Genomic DNA, 13,207 nt, shown 5'->3' with positions numbered 1-13,207 from the left:
CATTGGCCATACCTACTCTGTGATTGGTTGGTCTGCCTATCAAGGGGTTGTGGCTTAGCAAAAGGTCACATGGTCACGTCCTGTTTACCTTTGGTAGTCCGCTCCGATCAGACTGGTCCCATTCACGGCCAGGATGCGGTCCCCTATCCTCAGCCGGCCGTCGGATGCCGCCGGACCCTCAGGGATGAGCGTGCGGATGTAGATGCCCGGCGCGTTGAGAGGCGTGTGCTATGGGGCAAAAAAAAAAAAAAGGTGATGTTGCATGACCAGCATGTGTCATGTGACTCCATATGTCGGACTCACCAGGCCGTCGATGAGTCCCATGCCGAGTCCGTATGGTCCCTTGTCCAGTTCCACTACAAACACCACACACATGTCATCAGGGAGGGAGGGGGCGCCGGGGGAGGAGACAGGGAAGGGAAAGTCACACCCACTAATACACCCTGCAGAGGACACACACACACACACACACACACACACACACACAGCGTCTTCTATGGGGTCTCACACACAAAGACAGGTGTAGGTGCCAATACTTATGATCGTGATGGGGCGGGGCTTAGTGGACATGCAGTCATGCACGTGCGCCAGCAGGGGTCGCACTCGTGCCATCGAGAAGTCTACTTTAATTGATGCTGGTGACAACCTTTGGACTGCTGTGGTGGATCAGTGAAGCACGCATGACGTATTTACCATTTACAGGGTGGGCCAAAAGGAGTTACCCATCGTTTTTTCTGCACTATTCAAAAATGCTTGCAGACAAACATGACACACATTGAACACAGTTTCCATACTTTATTGTCAACCACCAAAAAGATTTACATCTCAATATGGCCACCCTTTGCCTTTATCATAGCCTGGAGACGACCTGGCACTGCCTGGCATGAGCGCCGCACTATCTCTGCATCAAGTTTTGACTATGATGTCATCAAAGCTTTCTTCAAAGCGGTGACACTGCTGTGATATACTCTTGAGACCTCCCTCTCCAGGATAGACCAGATCGCAAAGTCCATTGGGTTGATGTCCGGACTTGATGGAGGCCACATGTTCTTGTCCCAGAAGCCAGGAAAGTGCTCCTTGCACCAGGTTTGTGTGACATTGGATGTGTGAGCGGGTGCACCATCTTGTGTGAAAATATACTGGTTTCCAAACGCATTGGTACACCATGGCAACACGTTTTCTTCAAGCATTTGAATGTAGACCTGGCTGTTCACTTTCACACCCTCCTGAATGAAGACCAAAGGAGATTTTGAGCCATCAGATGCAACAGCAGCCCACACCATGACTCCAGCTGGCTTCTGACGACGGAAATGAGTTCTGCAGCCTTCTGGTAGGTGCTGTGTACTATGTGCATAAACCCTGTCATTCTGGGAATTGACCACTGCCTGAACGGTGAAGATCTTCTCATCAGACCAAACCAGGACTTTGTTTGCGGCACTCTGGATCTCCTGCAGCATCATTTTCCCCCTGTGAAGCCGTTTTTTCTTTGAAGCGGCTGAAATTAGTTGTCTGTGTTGCATTTTTAGTGCTTTCAGTCTAAGATCCTGTTTGACAATTCTTCTCAATGAAGTTCTTGAGATGTTCACTTCCTTTGCTGTTGCCCTCATGCTCCTGCGAGGATTCCTTTGGACTCTCTTCCTCACCATCTCAACAACCCTTTTGGTTCGGACTGAACGTTTTCTTCCAGGGATTGGCTTGCTGGTGGTCTCGCCAGTCTCCTTGTATCGTTTCATGACATTGTAGACAGTCTTACGACAAACATTCACCTTTTTCATGATTTCCTTTGTTGTCAGTCCAGCCTCCTTCAAGGCCACAATCTGGTCACGCTTACCCTTCGATGCCATACTCGACACTCATTAGGAGTAAACAACTGAACTTTGGTACATCAAAAGCTATACCTTTTGAGAGAAACTATCCAAAATTTTAAGCTTCTAGGACAAAACCTAAGCGAACACGATAGAGATATGCGATGGGTAACTCCTTTTGGCCCACCCTGTACAGCATTCATTGACTGTAGAGCCAACATTTTAAAAACATTTTGCTTAGTATTCTTGAAAAAAATGTTATTTACAAAAAAAAAGAAAAGGCTGGCGTGCCATCATTGGGGGAGGGAACACAAGTCAAATGAGCCTGGGGCTGCACGAGTGCTGCCGGCAAGCAGGGGCGCTGCGGTCCATCTGAACAAACGTTTTTTCAATGAAACAAAAAAGAAATCTCAATCTGCGATGAAGCAGAAAACAAAATCTCTTTGAAATCCTCATCATCAATTCGACTTTTTGTCTTTCGCTTCTTTACCTCGTTTGTTGATGGTTTGTGCCGTTCATATTTGGCCTTTTTCTTCGATTTTCACATTTTTTGCAGGGTTTTTTTTCCCCCACAATGCGCAACAGGCCCGTAAAAGCAAACCTCTTTAACCTTTAACCTTTCATAGCGTAGTAATTAAAATACTTGGAAATTAAAAGACAGACAGACAGACACAGTAGATAGAGTAGATAGATGAGTAGATCGATAGATAGATAGATCGATAGATAGATAGATAGATAGATAGATAGATAGATAGATCTTTTGTATTTTGTTGTACCTACAGGTATGTGGTGAAAATGTCACATTTTCCTTCATTATACAAAATGATTATTAGTATTTAATAGTGATTGGTGGGTAGAAGTCACATGACGGCTGCCTTATCGTGAGCGCTACAATGGCGGCGGTCTCCCTACCTTCCACGCCATTGGCGATGAGTCCGTTTGCCTTCTTGCCGTCGCTTCTGCTGCCACAGCCGTTTACGGGCGGGCCTGCTGCTCCTCCTCCTCCATCGGGGTACAGCGGCGTGTTGGGAGGGGTGAGAAGGCAGGACAACTCGGCGCCTCCTGCTCGGGGGCGGGGGTGTAGGTGGACGCCGCCGTTTCTCCGCAGGCTGTGCGTTTGCTGCCCCGCGGCTCTGTCCCGCCCCTTTTCTTCCTCGCCGTCCCCGGGGGTCACCGAGCGAGGGCTGCTGTGCATCGCCGGGGGCAACAGTTCCCTCTGCTGCGACCAGGACGACCCAGGAGGGCAGTTGAAGGTCATGATGGAGGTCATCACGTGCAAAGAAAAGAAAGACACTTTTTAGGAGGGTTTCTGTGACGACCAGGACGTGTCATAAGAGTGGAGTTTGAGGGTGCAGGAAGGCCGAGGATTACGGTCTAGTCAGCCGTCCCCACTAATGAGACAGTCTAATCAGATTAAACATGATTTAACCATGTCTAGCTTTTTCTCTCTCTGTGTGTGTGTGTGTGTGTGTGTGTGTGTGTGTGTGCGTGTGTGTGTGTGGAGAGGAAGGTTTTGTCTTTCCTTTGAAGGCTTAAAGAGGAACTCCTCCAACCAGCACAGCGCTGAGGCTCATACCGTGTACGATATCGTACACCAGATTACCTTCATGGCTCTGTAAGCGTGTGTGTGTGCGTGTGTGTGTGTCTTTTCACCAGTACACACCAGTAGTAACATTCACATCTCTGGAAAGTGAGGATGTGTCCTCTTATAGGACACACACACGCACACACACCTACACACACACATACACAAACAGTTGATGTGTGCTTCCGAGCGGCACCCTGCATGAGGCAGTGTGTTGTTTCCACGGCAACAACAGTCCTTGAGCACATTTTTGTAGCATCAGCTGCACCTCCAACTGCTCTGCTGACCGTGTGTGTGCGTGTGTGTGTGCGTGCGTTCGGGGGATGAGTGGGTTAAGGATGCTCCTTGTGACTAAAATGGGTTCGATTCCCCAGAGCAGCATCGTGAGGGACGCCCTGAGGCAGCCACATGTCTACGTCTACTCCTCACATTTCAGCCATCACTTTTATGACAGCATAAGTCGTCAAGGGATCTTGGACATACTTTAGAGTAGTCAGTGTACAGCAATATAGACGTGTTTTCCACTACAAATGCCGTTATGATGAGCAGAGAGGGTGGCTGGACTTGGGGAGCACACAGGACTCACCTCTCATGTCGCTTGCACAAGCATCTGTACCGACCTGCTTTAAGTCCACCACCATAGTGCCCGTACCCAAGAAGAGCAACGTGACCTGCTTGAATGACTATCGCCCTATAGCACTCACTCCTATTGTAATGAAGTGCTTTGAAAGGATAGTCACGACCCACATCAAAAAGAGCATCCCGGCCACTGTGGACCCTCTACAGTTTGCATATCGCCAGAACCGGTCCACGGATGATGCAGTCAACACTGCCATCCACACAGCCCTTTCTCACCTACAGGGCCAGGACACATACTGTATGTCAGAATGCTATTTATAGACTATAGCTCTGCATTTAACAGAGTCAGCCCCCACAAACTCACAAATAAGCTCCTCACACTTGGCCTGTCACCCTCCCTCTGTAACTGGGTGTTTAACTTTCTCACAGGCAGGCCCCAGTCAGTCAAAGTCCACAATCGCACATCCAGCTCAAGAATTGTGAGCACTGGGACCCCACAGGGGTGTGTGCTGAGTCCACTCCTCTACACGCTCTTCACCTATGATTGCGTGGCCTCCCAGAACAACACCAGCATCATTACATTTGCGGATGACACTACAGTCATCGGACTGATCACTGGTGGTGTTGAAACATCATACAGAAGAGAGGTGGCGGACCTCATAGCTTGGTGTCGTGATAACAATCTCCTTCTCAATACAGATAAGACTAAAGAGATGATCATTGACCCAAGAACAAGGGAAAAGGAGCCGCATAGACCCCTGTTTATTGATGAGACTGAGGTGGAGAGGGTGAAAACCTTCAAGTTTCTTGGCACACACATCAGCGAGGACCTCACCTGGTCTCACAACACCCAACAAATTATGAAGAAGTCCCAAAGGAGACTGTACTTCCTGAGAAGACTGAGGAAATTTGGCATGCCCACCACAATCCTTAGTTGCTTCTATAGATGCACTATGGAAAGTGTCCTTACCGCCTCCATCACTGTTTGGTACGGTAACTGTACAACACGTGATAGGAAGGCACTCCAGCGGGTGATCAAGACCTCACAGAACATTGTTGGGGCAGCCCTCCCCTCACTGCAAGACATTTATAAATCTAGAGTCCTACGAAGAACACACAACCTTATCAAGGACAGCACACATCCACAACACTCATTATTCACACTCCTACCGTCAGGCAGACGCTACAGGAGTTTGAAGTCCAGGACCACAAAGGCTGGCAAACAGCTTTTACCCACAGGCCATCAGGCTTCTCAACGAAGCACTCGCACACGCCACACGCAACACACACACACTCATAGCACTTTATTTATTGATTGATTTATTTGTGTTATTTATCTGTATTAATGTCTCTTCTGTTGTTGTTCATCGAGGGAAAGGCTTCTTGAGACGTCATCTGTACTTCTGTGAAGAAGGTGTCGGACGTTTCGCTCCTCATCCGAAGAGCTTCGTCAGCGAACTAATAAGTGCTGGTAGCCTAGGCCTTAAATACAGTAAGAGTGGGCGGAATTGGTGTGCCAACACCCTCCTCCTATGGTTCCTTACACTAAGACTGGGCGGAGTAATCCTGCCATTAGCACCTCCGAACAAAGGGAAGTGTAGCTCCCTGTAGTTGGGTATGAACGACTCTGATACTGGCTTGTTAGCATCTATTGTTCTGGCTCGGCCCTGGCTTCACCTCATTTGCAAGACTAAGAGCTGTGGGTTTTGGTCTCAGTAACCTGCTGAACACAGGGTCCAAATTAAACCTCAAACCACCATTCCGATTCAATGATGGGTTCTGTTGTTTGACAAAAATAGCTTCCTTTACTCCTCTTTCAAACCATCTGTTTTCTTTGGCAAAAATCTTTACCTCGCTGTCCTGAAAAGAGTGATTGGTAGCTTTCAGGTGTAGATGTACTGCTGATTGAGGACCACTAGAATTGTCCCTGCGATGTTGATAAAGCCTTTTTTGGAGCATTTGCTTAGTTTCCCCAATGTAGTGCTCTTTGCATTCCTCATCTTTACAGTGGATGGAATAGACCACATTGCTCTGTTTTTGGTTTGGAGCCTTGTCTTTAGGATGCACTAATTTTTGTCTCAGGGTATTTACTGGTTTGAAATAGGTAGGAATTTTGTGTTGCCATAAGATCCTCTGGAGTTTTTCGGAGACCCCCGCTACATAAGGGACTACCACTCCTCTCCTTTTTGCTTCTGTGGGCTTTTGGGTTTCTTTCCCTACTCTCTTCTTTTGACATTTGTTAAAAGCCCACCGCGGGTACCCGCAGGTTGAGAGCGCTCTCTGGACATGTTGTGTCTCCTTTTTCTTTCCCTCAGCACTAGTTGGTATTTGTTCCGCTCTATGTTGGAGGGTCCTAATAACCCCTAGTTTATGTTGTAGTGGATGGTTTGATTCAAAAAGCAGGTATTGGTCAGTGTGTGTGGCCTTTCTAAAGACCTCCTGTAAGTAGCTGTCTGTCCTCTCCTATAATTACCTTGCAGTCTAAGAAGGCTAGTTGGTTCTCTTTAGTGTCCTCGCGAGTAAATTTGACATTGGTGTCCACCGCATTGATGTGATCTGTGAAAGACTGAATTTCTTGTTTTTTGATTATGACAAAGGTGTCATCCACGTATCTAAACCAGTGCCTTGGTTTTGTCCCTGAGAAGGATGTGAGAGCCTGTTTCTCCATCTCTTCCATGTACAGATTCGCCACTATGGGTGAGACTGGTGAGCCCATAGCACAACCATGAATTTGTCTGTAAAATTTCCCTCTAAACTGAAAATATGTAGCGTTAAGGCAAATTTCCAATAATTGGCAGATGTGGTCAGCACTAAGTTTTGTTCTCCGATGCAGAGTTGAGTCCTCGAGCAGTCTCTTCCTCACCACCAAGATTCCTCATCTTCGGATGAGGAGCGAAACATTCGACACTTTCTTCACAGAAGTACAGATGACGTCTCAAGAAGCCTTTTCCTCGATGGACAACTCCTGTACGACTGAGAGCCTACACAGACGTTCTGTTGTTGTTGCTTAATTGAATGGTATTTATGTTTCTTATGTTCTTATTCTTTTTCTTGTGTTTTTCTTTCTTTTCTTGGGAGAATGAACAGAATAAGATTTTCATTGCATAGTATAACTGCCTGTTTTACTGTGCATATGACAATAAAACTCTTGAATCTTGTTATTGTGGAAACACCTGGCAACACAAGTGAGCTGCACGATAACTGTGGCGGCAGCGTGCATGAGTGCTGCTGACCTGGTCATGCGTGTCACGGTCCGGGGTTGCACCGGCAGGGGAGTTGTGGTTCATTTTGTGAAACATGAGCTCATTCATGCACGTGAAGCAGAGAAAGTAAACATGGATATACTTTAGAGGAGTCAGTGTACATCTTCTATCGTTGAAAATGAGTCAACACACAGCCATTAGTGTTCGAATATCTGGCACTCTTGATGAACCACAGCTCCCCAGTGCCGGCCGCACTCGTGCAGCCCCGTTGCTCGTGACCACTGCTGCCATGTTTGAGTGTAGGCGCTATGGTAGACGCAAAAGCGTCAGCGAGGGTGTCTCACCTGAGCATCGGCAGCGGCGCTGTTGCCGTTGGCGAGCGTGGCGTGCGCCTGCGTCTTGGCACGCAGTCCCCACAGGAAGTGTCGCACATAGAGCAGCTGCCTGTAGATGCTGTCCTCCACGCGCTCGCCCTCCAGGTCCACGCTGAAGCCGCCGCTGGGCAGCACGATGGGCGGGTGGTTCTCAAAGCTCTCCAGGAGGTCCACTGTGAGTCAGTTGAAGCACGTTAGCGCCCCCTACAGCACTCGTGAGTGTAACTTGAACTTTGGCACCTGTTCTGTAAATGTAGGCCTCGTCCTCGCTGCTGGGCTGCCAGGCGGCCACGGGCCCCGTCTCGGCGGTGAGCTGGTACTGCGTGAGGATCCGGTGCAGCTGGACGGGCTTGAGGCTGGCGTGCTCGCTGGACAACATCCTCCAGCTCAGCTGCAACGTTGTTACATACAAACACAGATGACGCCGCGTGGAATTCTTTCGGCGCGCTCGTGAGCCGCTACCTGTGTGAGCTGCTGGGGGGGCGTGGCCAAGATAGAGATGACGCTGTTGAGTTTGGTGAAGAATTTGTCCGCCAGGTGGCCCAAACCGGATCTGCTGGCCCACTCGGACACCATCCGCAGACACGCCTGCATCTGCAACACTTTGGAACGCTGGAACCAACCACGGGACGGACCTGCACGGCACATTCATTCATTATCCTTTGCTTCACTGTTTTCACGGTCTTTTCCAATCACGTCATCGTACCGTCACACCGGATTTCCAACAAAACCAGCAGAGGACACAATTCACTCGGTTTGCTGCCTAAACGGGCTGTCAAAGGTAAACAAAGTTACCGTAATACGTCTGCATTGCTTCACTTGTTTTAGACATTTTCCACGCTGAGAAATGTAAATGTGACCATGATGGTTTATTCTTACAATTATAACAGTATATAGTATCATTTACAATATAGCTATAGATTTTATGTATGCCTCCACTTGTGTTCTACATTTTCCATGCTGAGACTACATTATATTAAAAATCTACATTAGAATTCAAACCAAAGATTTCTAATACAAATAGATATGAAATATAAATAATACTATGATACTATAGTAATAATATCATGGGTTATAATACCATTCAAAAACAATATATTTTAAAAACAGAACGAGTTGATACAGTGTGCAAATGATACAATTCAATGGTTACATTTGTTGATGTGGACATGAATCTTACATTATAAAATAAAGAAGCCAATTGTATAAAAGTGGCATTCTTACAGTATTTTCAAATGTGTATCCCCAAGCATGCTGTAAGGCAGGGGTCCCCAACCACCGGGCGGCGGGAAACGTTCAGGCGCAATGATTAAAAATCAATCCATAAAGAATTTGTAAACTACATCAAACTGTATAGAAAGGAATTTCAATTTTCCCCATTTGTGCCAATTGTCCATTTTGAATGTGAATTTCGTAAGCAGTTAAGATGTTTGGTAAAGTTCACTTTCATAAGAAAAAAAAGAGTGACTTTTTAAAGGCTATAAAAGCCTCATCTCATCACGTCTTTACTCCACTTTGCAGAAAAAAGGCTTTTCAAGTCTTTTTGTGGAAAAACTGCAGACATGACCTTTGAAATTGCAACATATGTTGCGTGGACACACACACACACACACACACACTGTGTGTAATAGGCTTACGTGCGGGCATAGAGTAATCTATGGGAAGCAGTGCACAGACAAGACGTCACTTAACCTCCTGGCCAAGGTGTCAGAGAGCTTCATTGCAGTTTCTTTATGCACACACACACACACACACACACACACACACACACACACACACACAACACACACACAACACAGCCCAAACAAAGAGCTCCAGTAGTGAGTGGTAAACTATTTAGCTGAGTGAAAGCACACAAGGGCATGGAAACAATCAACCATCGGTGTGTGTGTGTGTGTGTGTGTGTGATTGTCTATTTTGGGTGAGTCGTTACTCTGTAGGGGTTCATTCATACTCAGGCCAGCTGCTGGCCCATGAATGACATCAGAGCAGCCCACCATAGATTCAGCCCGCCATAACATCTTATGTGGCCCATGAAAACATGGAAATAATAAAAGGGACACATATTTTTTTTTATTTTTGTATATTTTTTTTAGTATAAAAAATATTTAAGATATTTTTATTTTATTACTATTAATTGTATTTATTTATACTATTTTATAGATAATAGAAAAAAATAAAAAAATAAAATCTTTCTTCTCCAAAACTTTCACCTATGGTGCATTCAAGGACGGCAAACGAAGGAGGAATAAATGCTTGGAAAAAAACAAATAAAACAACAAACAAAACAACAAAAATTGTGGGCGTTCTAACAGAATGTCTATTTTACCCAATAGAATAACAGCCCTTGTTTCCAGAACTGAAGTACATTTACTTAAAATTTAATTTTTTTTTTAAATGATTGCTTTTGAAAGTTTTCCACGACCAGGTTCGACCCCACCCACAGACCCCTTGGCTCGGTACTTCTGATATAGAGGATCTTTGACTTGCATTTTTTTTGCAGTAGCTCCCTAAAAACAGCAAAGGCTACTGTCGTGTGAAATAGATGATCTCTGACTAGTGTCTTTTTTATATTTCCGTTACTACAATCGCACAATCGCTGTATCAGTAACATTGTATCATGGGTTACTCTGTGTTTGCCACACCTCAAAGATGGCTAGATAACATGTGTGTGTGTGTGTGTGTGTGTGTGTGTGTGTGTGTGCCTTGCCAACGTCAGCTCCTCTGTTGCCATGGACACCAAGGGTGGAGAAATATCAATGAGCGACGACAGGGAGCCAGACGGGGCGTTCCTGTTCCTGCATTAATGTGAAGGTATTGCTGTGCTGTCTCTGCAGCCTAATGAAGACATATGACGTGTGTGTGTGTGTGTGTGTGTGTGTGTGTGTGTAGAGGTGCAGGTAAAGTGCTGTTTCCAGCATTTAGACCAGACCACAATAACAAACATTTGACCTTCTTTGCCCCTCCACGTTCCATCCCTGATGGAAGAAGAAGAAGGTGGAGTGCGGTGATGGGAATTAGAGTGCAGACAGCAGAAGGGCACTGAGGACAAATCTTACTTTGCCCCCCATGCCCCACACCCCCTGTCAAACTGCTGACAAGGACGCCCACGGGCACGGGCTAACAGCTGCGTGCCTCCTCAGGGAGGTCTCATGGAGGGTCTCCATACCTTTGTCCATCAGCTGGTTGAAGAGGGACACGTTGGAGAAGAAGAAGAGGTAAGCAAACATCTGAGCCTGGATCTCGGGATGGACCTGATAGCCCTGCAACAGCTCCTGGCCGCTCTGGAACACCTGCACACGCACACACATTAGTTTTCATCTCATCTATCATGTCTTCATACTACAAAATCTATATTTTAAACAGACAAAAATAATCGTTTTAAAAATGTATACCTATATTTTTATTGCATTGAATACATTTGAATGATTATTAAATATATTCAAATATCAATGATTATTCAAATGCTTCTAAAATAATAAGACAGTTAGATTCATTTACATAACTGCAGAAAATAACATGAACAGAAATTGAAATGGAACTAAACCATTTATCATATGATAAATGGTTTAGTTCCATTTCCATTTTATCCATTCAGTCATTCATTTATTATTTATTTAGATTATTTATCTAATATTAGCAAAATAGAAAACAATGAATGCAAATAATTCACAATGTATCATAAATAATAACGTTTGAGAAGCACATTTTAAAATTATTATTAGGGATGTCTGACATTGGCTTTTTTGCCGATAACTGATATTGTGCAACTCTCAATTTCCAATATGACCCGATACAGATACCGATACGTGCAACAACACATACCTTTTTCTTGAGTAAAATTGTTCAAAGTAAGTTCTTGTGTTTTGATTTATGTTATTTTTCAAAAAGATTTAATTTATTTTTAGTAAAAGGGGTATTCAATTGCTAACTTTCATGTTCTTATTTTATATTCTTATTTTAGTGCAATAAAACTATATAAATATATACACTCCTGATCAAAATCTTAAGACCAGTTGAAAAATTGCTAGAATTAGCATTTTGCACATTTGGATCTTAATGAGGTTTTAAGTAGAGCTACAATATGCAAAAACAAGAAGGGGGAGTGAGACAAAAAACATTTAGAAAAAGTCATTTATTGAAAACAACAATGAAACTGAAATAGGCTGTTTATCAGCTGATCAAAAGTTTAAGACCATCACTCAAAAAATAACAAAAAACTCTCCAAACCAGAAGAAAAAATGTTCTCAGTAGGACTCAGTAATGAGTAGCTCCACCATTCTTGTTCATCACTTCAAAAATGTGTTTGGGCATGCTTGATGCGAGTGTTTCCAGGAGGCTAGTGGGAACATTGCTCCAATGGTGAAGATGGCTTCACCAAGGGCATCAACTGTCTGGAACTGATGGCCATTTTTATAAACTTCCCTTGCCATCCATCCCCAAATGTTCTCTATGGGATTTAAATGAGGGGAACATGCAGGATGGTCCAAAAGAGTGATGTTACTCTCCCTGAAGAAGTCCTTGGTCAGGCGAGCATTGTGAACTGCAGCGTTGTCCTGTTGAAGAACCCAGCTGTTACCACACAGACGAGGGCCCTCAGTCATGAGGGATGCCCGCTGCAACATCTGCACGTAAGCAGTTGCCGTTTGACGACCCTGCACCACCTGAAGCTCCAGTGTTCCACTGAATGAAAAAGCACCCCAGACCATGATGGACCCCCCCTCCACTGTGCCGGGTAGAAAACATCTCAGGTGGGATCTCCTTGTCATGCCAGTAACGTTGGAAGCCATCTGGACCGTCAAGGTTACATTTTTTTCTCGTCAGAGAATAAAACTTTTTTCCACCTTTCAATGTCCCATTTTTGATGCTCCCTGGCAAAGTCTAAACGGGCACTTTTGTGGCGTTGAAAGAGACGAGGTCTCTGAATTCCTTCTTTGTTTTTTAAACCCTTTTCCCGCAGATGCTGTCTGATGGTTATTGCGCTGCAGTCGGCGCCAGTAAGGGCCTTAATGTGGGTGGAAGACCGCCCTGTGTCTTGATGGACAGCCAATCGGATCCTCCAGCTCAGCGCAGGTGTGATTTTTTTGGGTCTCCCACTTGACTTTTTTGTTCCATAATGCTCAGGATCTTACAGAAAAAGTAGAATGACTGATTTACTGCACCCAACCTCAGCAGCAATGGCACGCTGCGAGAGGCCTTGCTTATGCAGCTCCACAATCCCACCACGTTGAAAAAGAGAAAAAGAGAAAGCTTCTTAGCTTTACCATCAGGAGGGCATGACCGTGTGAATGCCTGACAGAAAATGAACATTTTGAGCAGATTTTGGCTTTTATAGCCTGTGGTCTTAAACTTTTGATCAGCTAATAAACAAACTATTTCAGTTTTGTTTTTTTTTCCAAATGTTCCAAATGCTTTTTGTCTCACTCCCCCTTCTTGTTTTTGCATATTGTAGCTCTACTTAAAACCTCATTAAGATCCAAATGTGCAAAATGCTAATTCTAGCAATTTTTCAACTGGTCTTACGATTTTGATCAGGAGTGTATATACACATACTGTATATATGATGTAATGTGAATCAATAATAAAGTTCTTATTTTAGCCATCTGAGAAGATGAAATCCATTGTTTTTGGTGCCTAACTGTTTCCCAAGCACATTAGTGT

The 13,207-nt window shown here is 44.8% G+C and overlaps 1 protein-coding gene across 4 annotated transcripts in view; it reads right to left on the bottom strand.

The window, feature by feature from the left end:
• Positions 1–13,207, bottom strand: part of radil (Ras association and DIL domains) — a 46,204-nt gene that overhangs the window by 7,978 nt on the left and 25,019 nt on the right. For 2 of the 4 annotated variants that reach the window (XM_054777994.1, XM_054777997.1), the window contains 7 exons: positions 10,716–10,839; positions 8,009–8,181; positions 7,787–7,937; positions 7,517–7,719; positions 2,718–3,024; positions 304–443; positions 89–228 (listed from right to left, as the gene is read on the bottom strand). In XM_054777994.1, coding sequence (XP_054633969.1) covers positions 89–228; positions 304–443; positions 2,718–3,024; positions 7,517–7,719; positions 7,787–7,937; positions 8,009–8,181; positions 10,716–10,839 — 1,238 coding nt within the window. The remainder of the gene's footprint in view (positions 1–88; positions 229–303; positions 444–2,717; positions 3,025–7,516; positions 7,720–7,786; positions 7,938–8,008; positions 8,182–10,715; positions 10,840–13,207) is intronic. The other 2 variants (XM_054777995.1, XM_054777996.1) reach the window with 2 other exon arrangements.

The sequence above is a fragment of the Dunckerocampus dactyliophorus genome, chromosome 6 (assembly GCF_027744805.1).
Source record: "Dunckerocampus dactyliophorus isolate RoL2022-P2 chromosome 6, RoL_Ddac_1.1, whole genome shotgun sequence".
NCBI lineage: Eukaryota > Metazoa > Chordata > Actinopteri > Syngnathiformes > Syngnathidae > Dunckerocampus > Dunckerocampus dactyliophorus.
This window is presented reverse-complemented; position numbering and strand designations above follow the sequence as displayed.